The following is a 23166-nucleotide window of genomic DNA, read 5'->3' on the forward strand; positions in this document are numbered from 1 at the left end:
GTCGTTGCCCACGTGGGCGTTGAAGTCCCCCAGTAGAACAATAGAGTCCCCAGTCGAGAGCACTTTCCAGCACCCCTCCCAGAGACTCCAAGAAGGTCGGGTACTCTGCACTGCCGTTCGGCCCGTAGGCACAAACAACAGTGAGAGACCTATCCCCGACCCGTAGGCGCAGGGAAACGACCCTCTCGTTCACCGGGGTAAACTCCAACACATGGCGGCAGAGCTGGGGAGCTATAAGCAAACCCACACCAGCCCGCCGCCTCTCACCATGGGCAACTCCAGAGTGGTGAAGAGTCCATCTCTCTCAAGGAGTGTGGTTCCAGAGCCCAAGCCGTGCGTAGAGGTGATCCCGACTACCTCTAATCGAACCTCTCAACCTCACGCACTAGCTCAGGCTCCTTCCCCGCCAGCGAGGTGACATTCCACGTCCCTAGAGCTAGTTTCTGTGTCCAGAGATCGGGTTGTCTAGGCCCCTGCCCGGCCGGGCCCCATGGGGGAAGGCCCGGCCACCAGGCGCTCGCATACGAGCCCCAACCCCGGGCCTGGCTCCAGGGTGGGGCCCCAGCTGCGCCATACCGGGCGACGTCACGGTACTCATAATGTTGTTCTTCATGTTGTATCCCAAATGGATATTTCCCTGATTCCCTATAAATCTGTGTAATTTCCAATACACATCCAGAGTTTTGTTAATATACATGCTGCGTGTAAGAATATTGAGTCAATATACGACTTAAGGACATGTATCAAGTTTGGATATCGGCAAAGTTATATACATGTCATATATGATGTCCAAACATGGGCTTTGGCAATACAGTGAGGGATTTTTTATTTTTTTATCCCCTGCTGATTTTGTATGTTTGCCCACTGACAAAGAAATTATCAGTCTTAATTATCAGGTTTATTTGAACAGTGACACAACAAAGAAATACAGAAAAATGCATGTCAACAATGTTATAAATTTATTTGCTTTTTAATAAGTATTTGATCCCCTCTCAATCAGAAATATTTCTGTGCTCTTTAATAGTGTGCTTTCTAATACGGTTGGACAATGTCGAAATTGAATCATCCAGACACAATTTCTTCATAGCCATTCTTGATTGGGACAAAATCTTTGTTATACCAAGTTTTAGTGTTTAATTTAATTGGCACTGCTGATGTCTGTCAAATGAATTTATTAATATATATAAACTATTATAAAATATTATTTAATGTCCCTTTTTATTATTGAGTTCATAATCTGTCAGGCAATGGAAGAGCGGGAACCCTGTAAAGCAGAGCAGCATATTCACAGATTCGCAGAGGACCAGCACCGTCCAAATTTTAGGGGTTAATAATTAAATATAGTTGCCTTTCTTCATTGTGTTCTAGCAAGTCTTTGATTATCGCCTATAAGCTAATGGTGAAAGGCCCTGACATTTAGATGTAAATTCTTCTGATGTGATACCTGTTTTAGATAGCACATAAAGGTAGATTAGTGAGAATATAATTAATGGCAGAAGCATCAAAGCAGAACACGCCCAATCTGATTCAAGCACCAAAATGGCAAAAAATAAAATATATTGTTGCTGTGCATGCACAGTATTGTGTTGTTTTACCGGCACTGCACTCCTCATTGCTGTCAAAATTTTTGGTTGGTACTCCCAGTTGTGGGCTGTCACGGTAACATGAAATACTAACGAAAGATTTTGTGAGCAGTGGAAAAATGCAGTGATTAAGGACAGTTCTGGAATAGAGACGATAAACTGTGTGTGGGTGTGTGTGTGGTAGTATCCAGATTCCAGCTCTTCAAATAGGGTAAAAGTCGGGGAGATGCCCCTCAGCCTAGAGGACTTTGCTTACTTGAATGGGCAGATGCAAATTGCATGAGAGATGAAATATTTTCTTCTTCTGAACTGTAATTAAGTAACATTTAAAAAATTTATGCATGTAGCATATATTTTTTCCTAAATAGGTCTTATTTAATATACACGATCAGCCATAACATTATGACTACTGACAGGTGAAGTGAATAACACTGTTAATCTCATTATCATGGCACCTGCCAGTGGGTGGGATATATCTGGGTGGGATATATTAGGCAACAAGTGAACATTCTGATGTGAAGCATGAAAAATGGTTCTGAGTGACTTTGACAAGGGCCAAATTGGGATGGCTAGACGACTGTCAGAGCATCTCCAAAACTGCAGCCGTTGTGGGGTGTTCCCGGTCTGCAGTGGTCAGTACCTATCAAAAGTGGTTTAAGGAAGGAAAAGTGGTGATTGATCTGTGGGATGTGCTGGACAAACAAGTCCGATCCATGGAGGCCCCATCTCGCAACTTACAGGACTTAAAGGATTTGCTGCTAATGTCTTTGCCAGAGACAACAGCACTCCTTCAGAGGTCATGTGGAGTCCATGCCTCTACGGGTCAGGGCTGTTTTGGTGGCAAAAGGGGGACCTACACAATATTAGGCAGGTGGTCATAATGTTATGGTTGATCGATGTATGTTTGTTTTAGTTAAGGACAATCAGTTAGAATTAGTGCTAGGAGAGGAGTCACGTTTGAGAGTCTTATTTACATTTTTTGGGTGTCTTTTGTTTAGACGCATGCTTAATGGCTTGGCCTATGTATTTCTGCCAGCAATTTATGGGTCAAAGACATCTCTACCTATTTTTGTTAGGTATGTGTATAGTTGTACACACTACTTGTGATTGAATTCCTAATTTGTATTTGAAAAAGAGAGTGACAAATACATCTCTTAGATTTTATAATTGATATTTTTTTTATGAGTAATTGAGATAAGTGTGTAAATATACAACCACATTTTTATTACTGGCATGTGAAACAAACATCAAGTCTGTATAAATTCGGGAGTGTCTGTTACTTTGTAGAACCTTTTGTGCCCTAAACCCTGAATTGTCTGCTGTCAACCAAGTATTGTGATACCTAACCTCAAAAGATACTTGCAAATATGTGGCATATCTACCAAATATCTTGATAGCGGATAGGACTTTCAAATTCTTACCAGATATGAGCACCAGCAGTTTTGACCCATATCCTCTATCTTGAGTACAGAAAAGTCAGATATGTTATTTTCAGATATGGCGATGGGCCATATATACAAAATATAACAATCCCTGAAACAACGGAAAGACCTTAACAAATGTGTCCACAGTTCGACAAGTCCACGTTCCCAAACCCCGGATTCTGTCCGGAAATTATAGCTTGTTCATTAGTGAAAACTGAGCGAATTTGTTGATATCTGGAATTTAATCTCCAGATTCTCTACCTTTTCGCAGTAACTTTTAATATATTTGTTGAATTGGTGACTGGTAAACAATATCCTTGGTGTTTCGTGAATAATTTTTTAGCATAATAATTTGTAGATTTATATTTTATATTTACCTTTGGTTAATTAGCCTACACAATCAGCTGAATCCCCTATTGACAAACTGTAACGTGTGATAAGTAGCCTATATTGTTTTTATTATGTTTAAATAATAGCCTAATAAAGTTTTTGAATGATCATTGAAATTTTGTATTTTATTTATAAGTTAATTCAAATTCAACCAGGGTCTGATTATTCATCTAGGAGTATTGTGCATTCATACATTGACGTCATGCATTCAGTGAGGGGTTATGAGCGCCTAGGTACCATTTGGGTACCAAAGTGGGGTGGGCTGTTGGCAGATTAAGTCGGAAAACAGGGTTAAAAAAACAGGTTAATAGTCTCTAAATAATTTTTGTCGGAACAATGTAATATACGCGTATTTAGGATATGTCATGGAAGGAAGGTGTTGCTTTCAAAATGGCGGTTTTATTTTAATTACAAACTCAAACGCTAATTGGCGTAGGCATTGGGCGGTTCTAGTGTTAAACTTTTTTGAGCAGTTGGACGAAGACCGTCAGAATAGACAGAAAAATGTGCTTTTGAGTCAGCCTGTGTGTCAGTGTGCCCATGTGAAATGTTATACCTTTTTGTCTTCTTCACATAATGTGTCAGCCCAAGTTCCTTTTCACTGAAGCCCATTAACGAATGCTAAACATTACCTCTGATTGACTACGCATGTCTGTCCTGCAGGAGCGGGCATTTGGTGAGCTGGAGAAGAACAGTGACAAGCAGCAGTCCAGTCAGTCCCAGAAGCAGACTGACCCTCCCTCTCATTTCCACCATCTTCTCTCAGCCTTGCACAAACACCTGCTGGCCCACTGTTACATCTACACCAGCACAGAGGTGCAGTATGAATTCTATTTAGCCACTATTGTACGCTGTTGTTCCATTTTCTTCAGTTTTGATTTTGTACAGTCTCTGCGTACATTAGTGAGTCATACGTTGAGTGCATGAGCTGGAAAGAATAGAGACAAGTGATAGCAATGCCATTTTGGGAAAAACTTTCAATCCCAACATGAGAAGCTAAAGTCTTAATTATTTTGTTGTCTCGGCGCTAGGATGACAGCAGTGTGACGTTGCTCCACAAGCACCTCTGTCTGCTTCTTCCCTACGCTGCTGAAACCTTTAGGAGGTCCACCATCTTACTGGAGGAGAGCTCTCTGGACAAACACGTCATCCATAGGCTTTACAGTAAGAAAATGCCTAATACTACTTGTCTTATTCATTCAACCCATATACACTACTGGTCAAAAGTTTTAAAAACCTTAATTAGTTTTTAATGAAATTCACACAGTTTAATGTGTTAATGTACTCTGAAATTAAAGCATAGAGCAAAAACTATTTCAGACAAAAAATAAATCATGGAACTGTTTTGTTTATTATTATGTAATTGACATTTTTGACTCATTAAAGTAGCCGCCTTTTGCAGTCGAACACATTTGTGGCATTCTTTCTGACAGCCCTGCAGTTCGAAGTCTTCCCTTCATCATTGAATCTGAGACTTGCTTACTTCGACCAGTGTTGAGTTGTGCTTGAAGATGTTGAGCCGCCTATCTTGCGAACTGTTGACTCAGATGTTTGTCTTCTGATTCTGTTGTGGCTTTTGGCCTGCCAGACCTCATCCTTTCACAGTTTCCTAAAAAATGGGAAAATAGGGGTGTTCTAAAACCTTTGACCAGTAATGTAGCAACATGCATATGATGAGGAGGTAGCCTGACCTTTTGTGTCTGACAAGTAATCAAAATGTTGCTAAACCAAATAAATACTTTCCACTTCATCTGCAAGGTATGTCATTCTGTCCTTTAAGGCCGCTTACCTAAATTGCTGTTGTATTGCCACTGTAACCTAATCAGGTGTTTTCCCCCAATGATCAACACAACAATGTCCATCATAAATCGTAAAATTATTATACAAATATAAAACAGAAAGAAAACTTGTTCTACCCTCCTCTATTTGCACTTCTGGTTAGATGCTAACAGCATTTCATTGTACAGTACTCGTACTGTTCAATGACAAAGCTGAATCTAATCTAAAGTGATTGCATAAGTATTTACCCACTATGCGATTACATACCTGAGTGTTCTGTGATGCAACCAATTGTCTTCAGTCGTATTATTATAATTTATACAATAAAAACATTTCATTACATAGTTGTATAATTAGTTGAATATCCAGTTGTGCCCAATGTCGGTTTTTCACATGATTTCCTGTAGAGATGGGTGTGGTCAAATCTGAATATCCTGAAGTTAGTATTGAAATACTTTTTTCTAATACTTATGACAATAGTTGGATGTAAAGAAAATAATGAAAAAAACGTTTTCTAAATATATATATGTGTATATATATATTTAGAAAATTATTTTATATATATATAAAAAACAGTATATCAAACTAAGCTTTCCATGTGTCATGAAGTCTAATAGTTGTGATGTTTGAAATGATAAAAAAAGAAGCAAAAAAGGTAGGCCATGTGACCCTGCATTCTTCTTCAGTCTCCTTTCATTTGGTCCTCAAAACCAGAAACATTTCCAGCAAGCGGAGTGTGGTGTGGAGGTCTTCGATCAAGTTAATGACCAAAATCATGTTAAATGTAAAATATGCAATATCAACCTAGTGTACCACATGTCCACTTGCTCAGTGCAGAACCACATGAGGTTTTAAAGCATAGAAATACAACTTTGTTGCCGGCAGTGACACAAACGGGGGGGATAACCAGGAACGTTGTCCCAGGCCTGGGGTCTGGTACAACGTTAATTAGTAAATCAATATTAGTAAATCAATGTTAGTATTCGGTACTATCGCAAAAGTTACAATCATTAAAAGGAAGAATTGCATTGATGAAGGGATTCATGTTTTTTCTCTTTGTTGTTTTTGCCAGACTGCATGAGTGGAACTGGCAAAGAAGAGCCAATTTCTCTTACTAAGTGACTGACTGACTACCCCTTGTTAAATTGCGTAGTGGTTAGAGAAGCGGCCCTGCAAACTATAGGTCCCGCGTTCGTATCTCCTCTCAGTCAAAACGAAGTATGAATTATTCTGTATAGACAAAAACTTTGCTGGCTAAAACCTTCAGTATCTACATTATAGTGAGCCTGAAATAAAACATTTTACAGTTATATTGCGACTGTTTCTGGTGGATTTTCAAAATATGCATCCGTGTTTTGTGTCAGGATAGACAAACACTTAGCTGGCTACAAAATTCAGTAGTTACGTTATGGTAAGCCTAAACTAATACTGTATAAGGTTATATTGCGACTGTTTCTGGCATGGAAAAGTTTGTCTTCAGTCTAGCTAGCAGTTGCTCAATTCTTATGACTATTCCTAGGAAGTTAGATACTAGTAAGTCTATTACTTGCTAATAAGCTGTTAAAATGGCCAGTGGCAAAAGCCATACAGTTCATAGACGCCATTTGTGGTGCAGGTAAATGTAATAAGAAACGTTAGTCAGTTTAACACAATGCTCAATGGTGTCTAGCGACTAATGAAATGTATAATGCCGTGGCGTAGTGGTTAAAGACAGCACCTCTCATGTGGAAGACCTGAGTTTGAATCTATTAAGAGTGAAGACATTGATTTATTTATTTGTCGGCCGCAATAAAACTGCTTACGGTTATACAATATTGCGAGTATTTCTGGTAGATTCCACAAATCTCTCGTCTTTTCACTTGATGAAAAAGTTAGTTATCATCACCTTTATTGATAGTTATTGTATCAATTTCATTCATGAATGAAAGAAAAAAATATGTTGTTATCCCTTGAAAGGAAATAGCTTTGGCAGTGTAATCTTCAGACTCGCTCGCAATTGCTCAATTCTTATGACAATTCCAGTAAGTTAGTAGATACTGGTAAAGCCTATTACTGGCTAATACGCTGTTAAAACAGCCAGTGGCAAACGCCATACAGTTAACAGATCCTATATGTGGTGGAGGTAAACTTAGTAAGGAACGTTAGTCAGTTTAACTTTATCAATGTCATTCACGAATGGCCAATTAGCTGTTAAAACAGCCAGTCACAGAAGGGGATTTGTTCAGGATAGACACAAGAGACTATACTGACACCCCAAATGTACAGCTCTGTCGTATTGTGGTTAACAAGATAGCCTTTCACTTGGGCGACTCAGGTTTGAATCTCAAGAGTGCAACACTTTCTATTGCGGGCCGGCTGAACTAGGCTTGCCTGGTTTCTTGTTTTAAACTGCGTTAGGATTCAACCCTTTTCTGTAAAAATTGTTTGTTCTACCAATCAGTGATACCCTAACACCTACAGCCAATCAGTGTGATACTCTAACACCAGCGTCAAAACAACTGTGTTAAAGGTGCACTAAGTAGGATTTCTTCAGTAAAATTCTAAAGTTCAGTGGAATGTCAATTTTTAGAGCATGCCGCAACTTCCCAACCAGTTCTGTTCCAGCCATCTCATTCCAGCCAGTCGCCTTCTGAGAGGCAGGCTTTCTTCCTTGGCTTATTTTGTGAATGTGCATTTTACCTGGATGATATGAATAGCATAAGCAATAGGAAACGAAGTTCACTTACTGTAGGAAACTATAATGGCAGCTAGAGACCAGGATAACAAACTGTCAATTCCTCCCTTGTCTACTATAGCATAAACTATGAAAACGGCAAAGAAGTGAAAGAAGACTTAGACGAAATGTCTATAGCTAGCTACCAGGAAGCCTAAGATAATGTTAGCAAGGCTAAGAAGAACATCAAACTCTGAGTTAGTGCTTTTTTTGGAACAGGTAATTACATTCGTTTTTTTTATTCGGAACATCATTATCGGCATTGGTGCGGAACCGCTTTCTGACTGGTAATTGCAAAATTCTGTAATATTTCTTTTTACTGAAGAAATCCTTCCTAGGTATTAAAATGTTGTCTAACTACGGTAGCTATCTGGCTAAAACATTGCTACCATGAAACCAAAACTAGGAGCACATACTTTGAAGGATGTATCTAAAAGAGAATGTCAATATTTGTAGCGGTTAAGTAAGGCTGATTGTGACCGAGTAGCTTATGAATTGGAAAGATGTGTCATAATTAATGTTGAAAACAAAGGGATTTGAATGTGGCCTAGTCATGAATTAAAACATTAAACAAAACGTTTCTGACCAGTTTTTTGGAGAGTAATCTCATGACTATTTAACTCGAAGTTGTCAATTCCATTGAATATAACTATTTTATAGGTAGTGTTAGAAATCAGCCGTTGGTATAGTGGTTGAAATAATGATCGCGTACCCGGCTGTCAGTGGAGAGAGTAATTCAATTATTTACTGCAGCATATAGTAGTCAATTGTTCATGATGTTACAGACTTGGTCTTCATACATGATGTCTTATGAACTCAATCTCATCTCACTCAATCTTAAAGAAACGTCCGGTCATACCTCAGATTTATAGACATCCCAACCTGCAATACACATCCCGGTACTGTAAGCCCATTGGCTAATTACTGTCGCTTTGAATGAACGTGACTTCCTGTGTACAGATAAACAGATGTTCTTTTGTTTTCTTAACATAACAAGCATACACCTCAACAGTAGGTAAGACAGAGATAAAAAATGCCCTTTTACAGTTTATTATATAATAGAGACAAAGACTAACACAAGATCATTGAGAGTCTGTCTCAAGAAACTTCAGAAAACCTCATTTTTTTATAGGTAAGAAAGTGTTACAACATCTCACAAAATAAGTGACATTTCATCAATATGTTTGTCTGGTCTAAACCAGTTAGGTTTATTCCACTTATGAGTTTCGCACTCCACCCAATGTTTCAACCACATGCTGGTTGCCCACCTGCATTATACAGATAACTCTTGTTTTCAATTGTCCACCCATGTCTTGTCCCCCTCTTACTTAGGACACTATTAACATATCCTTCCTACTTGGCAAAATACAGGTTCAGTCCCTTCCTAATTAGCCCAAAACCAGTACTAAAACAGTAATTATATACTCCCCTACACACCTGTAGAAGTCACTAATACATTATTTCAACACATTTCTAAAACAAATTGCAAATAGAGGAGGGCAGAAAATTATTAAGAGAAATATTAAGTATACACCGATCAGCCATAACATTTATGACCACCTGCTTAATATTGTGTAGGTCCCCATTTGCCGCGAAAACAGACGTGACCCGTTGAGGCATTGAGTCCACTAGTCCTCTGAAGGTGTGCTGTGGTATCTGGCACCAAGACGTTAACAGCAGATCCTTCAAGTCCTGTACGTTGTGATGTGGGGCCTCCATGGATCGGACTTGTTTGTCTAGCAGATCCCACAGATGCTTGATTGGATTGAGATCTGGGGAATTTGGAGGCCAAGTCAACACCTTGTTGTTGTGTTTCTCAAACCATTTCTGAACCATTTTTGCTTCGTGGCTGGGCGCATTATCCTGCTGAAAAAGAGGCCAGTGCCCTCAGGGAATACCGTTGCCATGAAAGAGTGCACATGGTCTGCAACAGTGCTCAGGTAGGTGGTATGTGTCAAAATAAAATCCAAATGAATGGCAGGACCCAAGGTTTCCCAGTAGAACATTACCCAAAGCATCACACTGCCTCCACAGTCCTGCTTCCTTCCCAGAGTGCATCCTGGTGCCATGTGTTCTCCAGGTAACCAACGCACGTTCTCCTGGCCATCCCCGTGTTGTAAAAGGAAATGTGGCACATCAGACAAAGCCACCTTCTTCCATTGCTCCATGGTCAAGTTCTGATGCTCACATTCCCATTGTAGGCATGTTCGGCAGGGGACCCGGGTCAGTATGGGCACCCTGACTAGTCTGCATCTACGCAGCCCCTTACGCAACAAACTGCGATGCACTGTGTCCTGACACCTTTCTATCAGTACCATCATTAACTTTCAGCAGTTTGAGCTACTTTAGCTCATCTGTTGCATCGGTTCCCGCTTCCCCCTTTTTCCTGCCTCCATCACACCAACTTTAAGGACAGCATGTTCACTTGCTGTCTGATATATCCCACCCACTGACAGTTGCCATGATAACAAGATTACTATTGTTATTCACTTCACCTATCAGTGGTCATAATGTAATGGCTGATCAGTGTATGTGTATTAGAAGTGGAATGTATAGAAGTGCAGTGAAGGCAAGTTCAGTACAAATGGCAATATTAAATGTGCAATTAAGGAAAATAGAGGAGGGCAGAAAATTTACAAGAATTTAGTATAGTGTATGTTACCAGTGGTTGTGGGGGTAAAAATGGCAAATTCTCTGCCATTCTAGATGTGCAAACGAGTTAAATTGAAGGAGTAAGTTAGCATGTGCAACAGGGGTGCAGAGATAGCAGCAATGAGGTATAAAGAGTGTGAAAATCTGAAAGCGCTGCTTGAACACACAGAAAATGTAGCTATCACCAGATGTGTGGACTGCTCTGACAACTATTACATGTTACTACATCTCTCAGGACTGGGAAATAAGAAGCGCTATGCTACAGGCGCGTACCTCAAACAAAAGGCACACAGCAGTAGAAGAGTGGGGGCATAGCGCACAAAGTGACAGCCTGTGTCCACGACAATGCCCGTAACATGGTGCTGGCCATCCGGAGCATTTTGGAGTGGGTGTCGGTCCCCTGCTTTGCCCATATGTTCCAGCTGGCCATCAATGATGGCTTTAAAGCGGCCAGTGTGCTCAATCCTCGACACAAACACCTGCACTTAGTGCAACAGCCTCTCCACCTGTACATCAGGGAATAGTTGACAGAAATGTGTAGCAGAGTCATACCTCCCGATCCCTGCACCAGCCACAATGATAATGCCAAGCATGATGCCACAGATGCCTATAATGAGCAGCCAACGCATTCCCGCACCCACATCGCCAGTGCTGCAACCCTAAACACACTTTTTGGTGAGGGCTACTGCAACAATAATGATGAACAACAAAGTGAAGTTGGCTAATGCAGTTGTGGCTTTTTGTTACCAATAGCCATGTAACATAATCGTCTATTTATTTATTTTTTGCATTTCTGGGGTTGTATCCTATAGATTCCAGTTCCAAGGATGAATAATTTTTCAAGTTAATATGCACTATGCACATATGTCTTATGTTTTTATCAAGGATAGCCAACCTAATGTGTTTTATTTCATCCAATGTATATTTTTGCTTTTTAATTCACACAATAATAGGCTAAGCATTATTGCACTCAGTTTAAGAGCATAAGCCTGAAGCATTTTTTTTTATTCATTATCTTTTCATCACATTCAATAAATTTATCTTGCAGTTGTTTTCTCTATTTAACCCTTATGTATTCTAATTGCTTAACAGTCAATTCTTGCCAGAATGTGCAGTGGTTCATGTGTTTACTGTATGCTTTGCGTCTTGTCAGGCAAATTACTTAACGGAATGGTAACAGCATTAAAATAATATTCACTATCCGGATATTAGATTTTTTGTGGATGTTATTCGAATGGTGAAATCCTTTCTAATGCCTATCCCTAATTTCAGGTTAGATACACTGGTCTCTGGGAGGTCCCACAGTTGGTTAGTACAATTCCTAACAAAAGCTACATCATAGAGGCAAATGAACATTTTATGCTCATTTCTAGGCTTTGAATATCCCCAGAGCTTTATCCCCAAGTCCATTATTACAAAATGGTTAAAATTGCTGCGCTGGACTATAGTTTGCATACGGCAACTAAAGTTGGGTTCTTCACAAAAGTGGCCTTAATGGGAGTGGGAAAGTGAAAACCTTTGTTAAAAATAATTATATCAAAACTTGTCTTGTTTGATACATCTAACCCTGCACATCTTCTTGAGATCTTTGGTGGCAGCAGAAATCCTGAAAGAAATTCCACTTAAGGTTCCATGGGACCTGGGATAAGATCAATCTTACAGTTGCACAATGACCTACTGGAGTAGTTTTAAAAACAAAAAGTTCAATGACCTGGAATGGCCCAGTCAAAGTCTGGACCTCAATCCATTTGAGAATACAGCTCAGGAAAAAATTTAGAGACCACTGCACCTTTTTCTTCCTTTCCAAAAAGTTGAAAAAGGAAGGTTGTTGAGTGAGGAACAGAAGGTTTAAAATTAGAGAGATCACTGCAAATTGAATGCTTCTTGTTCCTCATTCAAAACGTTCCCTATTCAACTTTTTGGAAAGGAAAGAAAAGGTGCAGTGGTCTCTTTTTTTTTTCCCGGAGCTGTATGTGAAGAGTTGAACGGTGCTGTTCACCAACGGTCCTTCTGCAGTTGAGCTGGGTATATGTTCATTTTTAATACTTTGTCGACAATCCCCTTGCAGGCAATGACTGCTTGAAGTCTGGAACGCATTGACATCACCAAATGCTGGATATTCTTCTATGTGATGCTTTGCCGGGCCTTTACTGCATCTGTTTTCTGTTTGTTTGTGGGTCTTTCTGCCTTAAATGTTGTCTTCAGCAAGTGAAATGCATGCTCGATCGGGTTGAGATCAGGTGATTGACTCAGCCATTGCAGAAAATTCCACTTCTTTGCCTTAAACTCCTGGGTTGTTTTTGCAGTATGTTTTGGGTCATTGTCCATCTGTAAAGTGAAGCACAGTGAGTGATGAGCCGTTCCAAGCCTTCTCCATACTTTTCTCTTACCATCATTCTGGTACAGGTTGATCTTAATTTTATCTGTTCAAGGAATGCTCCTTCCAGAACTGGGCTGGCTTTTTAAAATGTTTCCAGACCTGACTGTATGTTTGTATAATCACAATCATTCATTCCTTATTGCAACCTGAATCGTTACTCTCAAGTCATTTAAAGGTGTTAAAAAAAAAAAAATTGTTTGTGAACTGCACATCAGTGGTTTCATAAGAGGTGTGGAGATTCCTGCCTGCTTCTCCTTGAACGTTTCTAGGGTCAGCACACTATTCCATCAGGTTAACATGTCAATCAGCTGCTTGTGTAAAGGCAGATCCTGACTGATTTCAGATCGTCTAAACAAGAATTCCAATTAACTGGAAAATGTGTCTTTTTACCCAGGCCTATTATTTTGATGGGCCTTTAGCAATTTAGCAAAGAGGAAAGGGCAATGCTGTGCCCAGGTGTATTAAGCTGATAGAAAGTTATCCAAATGATCTTTTGGCTGTAATTGCTGCCAAAGATGCTTCTTCCAAATTCCAAAGGTAGTGAATACTTATGCCAACAATTATTATTTTATTTGTATTTATTTCACTCCAACATTATGGACTTTCTTCTGTTGATGAGTGGCCAAATCTCCTTTCATGTTGTAATACAATAAATAAATAATTTTGGAAAAACCTCTGAATGATTGCCAGGTGTAAAGTGTTTGCCCCTTGTTTCATGAGAAACACCCTAAAAATGTTCTATATATATAAACCTTATTTGTTTCAAGTTGTGTATACAAAGTTGTTACATCCCTGTTAGTGAGCATTTCCCTTTTGCAAAGTCAATCCATCCACCTCACAGTTGTGACATTGCACAAAGCTTCTTAAACAGAATGATTATTTCACTGTTCAGTAAAAGGCCAGTGTAAAATGTAAAGTTTTGTCACAGCACAATGCCACAGATGTCTCAAGTTTTGAAAAGCCTACAGTTGGCAAGCTGACTGCAGGAATGTCCAGCAACCCTGTTGCCAAAGAATAGAATGTGCAGCCAAACTGTCAAAAATTGTCTGAGGTAAGATGATCTGTACACTTGTCATCTTCGCCTGGGTTTTGACCTGTTTAACAAATTTGGCATAGTTAGTGACTTCTCTGGGCAAATGTTATCTTTGATAGCCATTGGGACGCTGAATAAGCATCTATGATTATACCTTGGTTTTCACTCTACCAGGCAGATGGCATTATGGCTTTGTGTGGGCGAGCTGCATGGTGGCGGTGGAGTTATGGTATGGGCAGGCATATGCTATGAACAACAAACCCAATTGCATTTCTTATGGCAGTTTCAATATGCACATACTATGATGAAATCCTAAGGCCCGTTATTGGGCCATGGCTGCTGCCATAATCTCATGTTTCAGCCTGATACAGTGCAGGCCTGTGTTGCAAGGTCCTATACACAATTCCTGGAAGCTTAAAATGTCCCAGGTCAAACAGGTGCATATCTTTATTTCCAGTATTGTGAAATCCATAGATTAGATTGCAATGACTTGATTTCAATTGACTTAATTTCCCTAAATATAATGTAACTCAGCAAAATCTTGCATTTGGCAATCATATTTTTATTCATTATCTCTTACTGCATAACATAGAAGCTGTGTTTAAAGCAAGCTTTTTGCAAGAGTAATGTTTCACCACTTTCAGAAATGTATACACATTCTCATTCCCACAACACACAATTTGCAGACTTGACACCACGCTGTTGTTCCACTTACTCGGTCACAGCATGCTCTTCCAGTAAGGATGATGAATGAGTGACTCCAGCACATTGTTATTTAATAATGTTTTGAAAAGCCAGTTGTCACTGTCGCTCTGCACTGAATAATTATTAGATTTTGCACATCACCAATAAATGGGACAATGGAAATTGTTATTTCCCTAGCTACAGGATCGCAGGTTCTATACTGATTAACTTTTTTTAATGTGTGTGTAGTTTTTCCTCCTTATATGTAATAACAAAAGACATTGGGCATAAACAAGAGGATTGCCTAATCACCTGGTTCGTCTGCTTCCCACAGCGGTGCTGCTGAGTTCGGTAGCGGGCAGCCTGCTGTGCCAGGTCATGTATTCCCTGTTGCTGTTGCCTCTAGGGGTGGTGCGCCCACTGCTCACCCACCTGCTTTGCCTGCTGGAGCACCTTAATGAGTTCAACTGTCTGCTGCCAGACACAGGCCTGCTTGAGGACATGGAACTGGAAGGAGCATGTTCGGACCTGCTGGGTACGTGTTCACTGGAGGGATTTGACTGACTTGATTCGCTCGCTCACTTCGAAGCTAATGTAGGTTCATATAAAGGTCTGTGATTACACTACATTCATGCCCCTGACATGACTCGGACTTAGGCAAATATATATATATTTTACTTATTCTGTTTGGTCATAGGTCCCCATAGATAAATAGATATCCCTGATTGTTGCATTGTTGTAGCTGTAATTTCTGATAGTTTGGTTGTCACTATTGAGCTTAAGTGTGTCAAACTTCATGTTAATCTGACAAATGAGTTGTTTCTGGGGTTTCAGATACAGCAGAAGGTGCAAGGCCTGGTCGTGGAGAAGCAGAGGATGGGTGTGTGTGGCTTCTGGACCTGGAGAGATCTGTGGCGCTGGCAATTGGACGATGTCTGGGCAGCATGCTACAGGGCCCACCCCCCTCTGTCCAGGAGAGGACCTCAGAGTACTGGCTGTGTAACCCTCTGCTCAGAAACGGACTGGAGATGGATTTTGAAACACTGGGTATGACACTCACAGACACGGACCACTGTCATTCAGTTTTTTTTTCAATATTGTAGTGTTAGTACAAGGATTGGGAAATGAAGCAGAAATGGACTTCAAACAGCTAGGTACCGTATGTCAGTGACCACTGGCATACATTCATTCATTTAAACTTTAGTCATATTCCTGGATATAACTACAATACATTTCAAAAATCCAAAAGCAGCGTTTGTTTATGTAAAGGCTGAAACAAAGACAAATCATGTCTGACTTTTTACAGTTAAAGGCTACTGCAGCAAGAACCAACCTTTCACTCTCATTGAATACAAGAAGCCTCCCTTGTGTCACAGTGTAATACTGGGTTGGGTTTCAATTACAGCTATGTCAGCAAGTCATGTCTTAGCTTTTCCATTTATGGGATGGCAACCCCTCTTTATAAACCAGGCCCCATGTGAAATTGACATGTCTGAACAAGAATATAAGCACAATAGTGGAATTTGCGTTTTGCCTTTAAAATAAAAGTCCACCATTGATAAATGTGCAAACGAATATAAACAATATCAGGTGTTTTCAAACTCTGAGACAGCAAGCATCTATTCAGAGAACATCAAGACAACATCCCCCCATTAAGATATTTCCCAAGATTAAAAACAATAGTTTTTAAATTTGCTACCACACAAATGTTCAAAATGACAAGATACTCTGTAACTGACAAACTAGAATCTATAAAATGAACATCCCACATAGGCGAATGAGATTGTATAACAGGAGAACATAGTCTAAACGTGTTACATTGGCACTGAATAGCATTTGCTTGCTGTTCATTGACATCCACATTAAAAGTTATATCAGCATTCAGGTTTTTGAAATTTGCTGTGCATGCTCTCAATTGCAGGATTTACAAGTGACTCATATAGTAAATGCACACATGATGTAATAAAACAAAATCAACAGCATTATAAAATAAAAATAAGCAATTGATCTTTGATCTGATTTGTTTGCATTTACTGGCATTTTTTTAATTTGATTCACCTATTTGCCTGATGGGATACATTTTGTTACTTTACAGCAGGGGTGGGCAATATTTTTCACTGGGGGGCCACACTGAAAATGCCAGAGAGCATCGTGGGCCAGATTACTTTTTTAACAGACATGCCTAAAAAACACACAACATAGCTAACTCTGTTAACTTGCATATAATATTTATGCATATTTATTTTCCATGCAACACCGTTTTCATAATTGAATTGAATTTACTTTAACAATGCTTTTTATTTTATTTTCTGTTAACAACTGTTATTGGCAAAGGCCTAAAAAAATCCCTTTTAAGGGTTATTACTCAACAGAAATGTTGCAACACATATTTGTCTTAAAACTTAACTTTCAACTCAACAGAGTAAGCTACATTACATAAGGTATAGTGTATAACAGTTATATAGGTATAATAGTTATTAGGGCAGACATAAGTCTATGAAATCACTTCTGAAGATTTTTGCCGTCATCTAACTTTGTTTTGCACTACGTGCTTTTAACGACGGCGATTCCAGCAGCCCAGACCCAAGAAATCAACTTTTAGGGCTACTCACTCAATATGAACAGGAGAGCCTCATATGGGCGTTGACAAGTTAGGTGAAGTCAGGAGTCATTTCTGTTGAAGGAGTGTGCGGTACTGTTGAAGCAGTGTGCGGTACTGCTGCAAGATGTTCATCAGTGAGGCTGCATCTGCGCTTGGACTTGTCGAATTGTAGCATCGGTTGACAGTTTTTGTATTTCGCTCCCGGCTTGCTCTGGAAGTGCCTCTGCAAATTGTACTCTGTGACGTTAGCTTAACATATTAAGCAAGTTGCTTTACCTGCGACATCTGCAAATAAATATTTTCGTTATCAACTTTTCTTAGGCTCATTTCCAGAGATCGCTAGCCATCAATTGCGTATAGTACGTACAAATGATAATTCCGCGCGTGGATTGTCGTGCTGGTCTTCTACGTATCATAGCAACGCAAATACCTTGTTTCAACTTAAAGGTATTTTAAACAGACAGTATGATACTGCTGTACTTATTACTGGGAGTGCCACAGGACTTTTAATTTGAAAATAAATAAATATGCAACAGTAAATAAAATAACGTAATCTGCGGACCTCGTCAGGTATTTTTTATTTTGTATTATTTTAAAAGTTTTGGATGTATCCCGGATAGAATGACTCAACGGGCCGGATCCGGCCCGGGGGCCTTATCTTGCCCAGGTCTGCTTTACAGCCTCATTCTGAAATTGAAAAACAGGATGTAAAGTATTTAGACCCTTTGCTATGAAACTAAGCTCAGGTGCATCCAATTTCCATTGACCATCCTTGAGATATTTCTACCACTTGATTGGAATCCACATTCCAATTTTTACAAATTGTCTATATTAGGTCCGTTAGTTGACAGTGCATGTTAGAGAAAAAACCTGGCTATGAGGTTCACAGACAGGATTGTGTCGAGGCACAGATCTAGGGAAAAGTACAAAAATATCTGGGGAAAGGTACCTTTCTGGGGAAAGGTACACTAGCCTTCACTCTTAAATGGCACAGGTTTGGAACAACCACTGTTCCTAAAGCTGGCCACTTGAGCAAACCTGACCAATCAAGGGAGAAGGGCCTTGTTCAGGGAGGTGACCAAGAGCCCTATTTTCCGACATAGCTCCAGAGTTTTGGTATGGAAATGGGATTACCTTACAGAATAACAACCATCTCTGTAGCACCATCAGTGAATGGCAAAGGAGTTTGCCAAAAGCATTGAGAGAAGAAATAAAAAAATATTCTCTGGTCTGATGAAACCAAGATTGAACTCTTTGGCCTGAATGCCAAGCGTCACATCTGGAGTGAACCAGGCACCGCTCATCAACTGGCCAATACCATCCCTACGGTGAAGCATAGTGGTGGCAGCATAATTATGTGGGGATGTTTTTATGTGGCAAAGACTAGAAGAGGAAGTGGAATGAAGCGAAGTAAAGACTGATCCTTGCCGAAAACGTGCTTCAGATCTTTCAGCCCATGAGACTTAGGATCACTATCATCTTTGAACATGTGTGATGGTAATTCCATTGATCGACGCTCTTAAAGAAGTAAGAAACAGAGACAAAACTCTCTAGGCACCATTTTAATATAATTTGCAAATAAGAGAGACGCGTCAACCGCTTACAAACATAATCGTCCGAGGAGTCTCTAACTCAATATAGCTCATTCAACAGTATATATCACATACAAAAAGGGGTGTGGTAAGTTGTTAGCCATCTGTCTTGTGTCACAAAGGCTTTACCCAAAGGATGGGCTGTCCCCCCACTTTATCCTTCCTGCCATAATGTTTACTGTTGTGTTTACCTAAAGGGGCAAGCTATCCTTCCCCACATGGGTAACCTTTTCAACTGTAGGAGAAGACTCACAGCATCTGGACAAACAACATGATAGGCAGATTTACGATTAACCCTATAATCTACTGGTGCCGGTCAAGGATGCCCCCCCAGGACAAATACCAGAACCCCTCTCTCATGCTCCTCTACCTATCTAAACATGGGTACTCAGTACTTTAACCAAGAATACATCAGTTCAAGAATTTCCACAACACATGACAGTGACCCTAAGCACACAGCCAAGACAATGCGAGAATGGCTTTGAGTGTCCTTTAGTGGCCCAACCAGAGCCTGAACTTCAAATCCAAACAACATCTCTAGCAAGACATTAAAATGCCTGTACAGTGACGTTCTCCATCCAACCTGAAAGAGCATTGGGGATCTGCAGAGAAGAGAGGGAGAAAGTCAACAAATACATGAGTGTCCAGCTTGTAGCATCATACCTAAGAACACTCAAGGCTGTAATCACTGCCAAAGGTTGCTTCAAGAAAGTACTGAGTGAGGCGTCTGAATACTTTTTTTTGCCAGACCATGTAAGCGGAGCCGGCCAAGGTGAGCGAATGTCTCTGACTGACTGCCCATTGTTAATAGCATAGTGGTTAGAGATGCAGTCTCCCACACAGAAGACTAGGTATACAGGGACAAAACAAATTAGCATTTGTTAGGAATAAACTAAAACTTTACTAGCTTTCAAGCTTCAGTGGGTACATATAGTCCAAAATTAAAGCAGATTATGGTTATGTTTCGATGTACGAACTGCAACCTGCATGTCTAATTTCTAATGTCTAATTTGTCAAATGCACTGAATAACACGTCATCCTACACAATGAAATTCTTGTGAAATGGCACCTGACTTCTACGTGGTAAGAATTAAGAAAAGTATGTAAAGCAAATTTTTCTTTAAAAAAAAAAACAACCTAGCAAAATATTTAAACAAAGCAATAGTATACATAACTGTAAAATGTTAAGACATTTTAAGAGTACTGAAAAACTAGCAAAAGGGTATTAGTATTAATTATTATAGATATGGCATGTATGGCAATAATATACAAGAATGGCAATAATATACATAAATTAATCTAGCAGCACAATATGGGTAGAAGTATTGATTATTATAGATCCATATGAGTGTAATATGCCTATGAATGACACATGAGAGGGGATATTCTAGTGTACATTGAAAGTACCTGAAAATAAATGTTCATGTGTGAATAGTTTGATCATGAATCAGTGTTGTTGGTTGAGAAGCCTTATTACAAGAGGGGAAAAACTGTTTGTGATTCTGGAGGTGCTTTGCCCCAATGCTGCGGTAGTGTCTACCAGAAGGCAGCAGTGTGAACAGACCAAAGCCTGGGTGGCTGTGGTCTTTGATGACGTTCCGTGCTTTCCTCCGGCATCGTGTATTGTAGATGCATTGCGTGGAGGAGAGATGGCAGCTGATGACACGCCCCCAGACTTTACTTCGCTCTGGAGGTACTTATGGTCTGCAGTGGAGCAGTTGCAGTAATGCAGCCTGAGAGGATGGTTTCAATGGTTCACCCATAGAAGTTGGTGAGATTTCTTCAGTCAGCTCAGGGAGTAAAGTCGTTTTTGGGCAGTTTCCACTGCCGAGTTGGCTTGCCTAGACCAAGTGAGGTCATCTTTAAAGAAAACTGAGACTGACTCCACTTCATCTCTATTGATGTGTATGGGGGTATGACCCCCACTCTCTGCCGCTTCCTGAAGTCCATCTCCTTAGTCTTGCAGATGGTGAGAGAGTGGTTGTTCTCCTGGCACCATATAGCCAGGTTCTTTACCTCCTCTCTATAAGCGCTCTCATCATTGTTGGAGATGAGACCCAGTATGGTTGTGTCGTCCACAATTTGAGGATGATGTTGGAGCTGTGTGGCCACGCATTCATCCATGAGCAGGGAGTAAAGCAGGGGACTGAGAACGCAACCATGCGGGCCTCCGGTGCTCAGGGTCAGTGCAGAGGAGATGAGGTTCCCCATTCTCACCACCAGTGGCCTGCCCGTAAGGATGTACAGGATCCAATTGTGAAGGGAGGAGTTAAGTCCCAAGGCACTGCATACAGGGACAGAGCGGTTGAATATGGAGATGAAAACCTCTGCTAGCTGGTAGGCACACCCCCCGAGGAAGGCCTGGAATGCCCTCTGGCCTTGGTGACTTCCAAGTTTTCACTTTTTTGAGCAAGCCTCACCGAAGGAATTGTGTTGGTCACCTCAAACAGTACATAGGTGTTGAGCTTGTCAGGGACCAAGGCGGCGGGACGTGCATCACTGCTTTTCCTCCCTTTGTAGTTTGTGATGTGACGCAGTCCACACCACTTGTGTCTGAGGTCAGGGCTGTGGTAGATAGACTCCAACTTATCTCTGTAGTTTTTTTTTTCCATCTCTGATGGCCATCCATAGGTCATATCTGGATCTCCTTAAAACCTCCAAGTACCCAGAGATATAGGCAGGGGACTGTGTTCTGATTTCAGCACGGTCATTACCATTAACTCAGGGCTTTTGGTTGTGGAAAGTCCTGACACTGACACTCAAGACAAAATCATCAATGCATTTGGATATACAGTTGTGCTCATAAGTTTGCATACCCTGGCAGAAATTGTGAAATTTTGGCATTGGTTTTTATTTTATTTTTAAGGATAGTGATCATATAAAAGCCATTGAATTTTCAAAAGTGCTAGTCGACCGTACTGTATGAGAATATAAACAATATATACAGAAATAAGCAGAAACTACGACGTGAACGTTGTCTACAGGTATGTGTTATTGTTGCTATTCCTGTACTTCATTTGCACATGCCGTCTTGCCCCCACTGCACATTTAGAACTGCCGCTGTATTTGCATCTGCTTTTGTTGCATACACAAGTCTACCTCGGGAACCTCATTGCTGCTATCCCTGCATTTCAGTTTTGCCTATTCCTAGAATTTGCCTCGATTGCAAATTGAGATGCCATTGAGAACTGCCACTTACACAACTATTTATCCCACTTGTACATACATTATACTTTAGTACCTGTACATTTGTAAATTTTCCTCTGCACACTTAGAATTGCTGTATGTAATACATTTGCATTAATTGCACATCTATACATTCCACATCTATACATTCCACTTGTTCAATTACAATAAAGTTGAATCTAATTTAAGCATAACTGTCTTGAATTGTTAGACTGTGTCTTGAAACGCTGCTCTCTCACTCAGGAAAAGCAGCTTAGAGTGTGGGCAATTGCTCTCTTCGAACTAATGTGCTTGATAGGATTTTGTGAAGATATATCTTAACTACATGAAAAACAAAAAAAATATATATTATATTGATCGAAAAATCAAGTAACGTACTTATTTTCCCCACCAGCGATGTTCTTTGAGACTATTAATATATTTCTGTTCCTCTGTCTGTTTTTAATTTCAACTGTTTTAATAGAAACCATATTGAATAGAAACCACTTGAAACCATATCATTATGGAAAGTGGTCATTATGAAAATAAGTAGTTAACGGTCATTGTTTTCATTATAGGTACGGTACAACTATAACTGTAGCTACCCATCTACAGTAAAGGTTTTCTAATTTAAAGTTGTAAATGAACATTTTTTATTCACAAATTACATACCATACACTAGGTTTCAGATTAGCACAGCAACAGAGTATTGACCATTTCTAATAACAAATCTGGCATTGGCCTATAAATATCTGCTCTTCAAACCAACTGCCTTGTTCACCAAAATCACTTCTATTCACGGCCTGGCCAAACTAGGCTTGCCTAGTACACCATTTTGGTGTATTGTGTGTTGATTGATGAGGAAAGAAATACGTCATCCATTTTAGAATAAGTCTGTAACGTAAAAAAAATTGTGGGAGAATATATTATGGTCTGATAGAAACAAGGCCATCATTTAGGCTTTTGTTCCAAAATATTTAGTTTTACAATAGCCAACACAGCACATCACCGAAAGTACACAATACTTACTTTCAAGCATGGTGGTGGCAGCATCATGCTATGGTTTTGTTACTCTTCAGTGGGCACAACAGCTTTTATGTGGATAGAGGGGAAAGTGAATAACTGCAAATATTGATATTTTTTAGTGCAAACCTGCTGCCCTCTGCCAG

General features: G+C 40.0%; 1 protein-coding gene across 5 annotated transcripts in view; it reads left to right on the top strand.

Moving 5' to 3' along the window:
• LOC105029281 (probable E3 ubiquitin-protein ligase HERC1) overlaps positions 1-23166 on the top strand; it is a 186036-nt gene that overhangs the window by 38892 nt on the left and 123978 nt on the right. For all 5 annotated transcript variants that reach the window (XM_020044405.2, XM_034297070.1, XM_020044408.2 and 2 more), the window contains exons 17-20: positions 4061-4213; positions 4429-4561; positions 14973-15173; positions 15473-15685. In XM_020044405.2, coding sequence (XP_019899964.2) covers positions 4061-4213; positions 4429-4561; positions 14973-15173; positions 15473-15685 — 700 coding nt within the window. The remainder of the gene's footprint in view (positions 1-4060; positions 4214-4428; positions 4562-14972; positions 15174-15472; positions 15686-23166) is intronic.

This window comes from Esox lucius, chromosome 14 (assembly GCF_011004845.1).
Source record: "Esox lucius isolate fEsoLuc1 chromosome 14, fEsoLuc1.pri, whole genome shotgun sequence".
Classification (NCBI taxonomy): domain Eukaryota; kingdom Metazoa; phylum Chordata; class Actinopteri; order Esociformes; family Esocidae; genus Esox; species Esox lucius.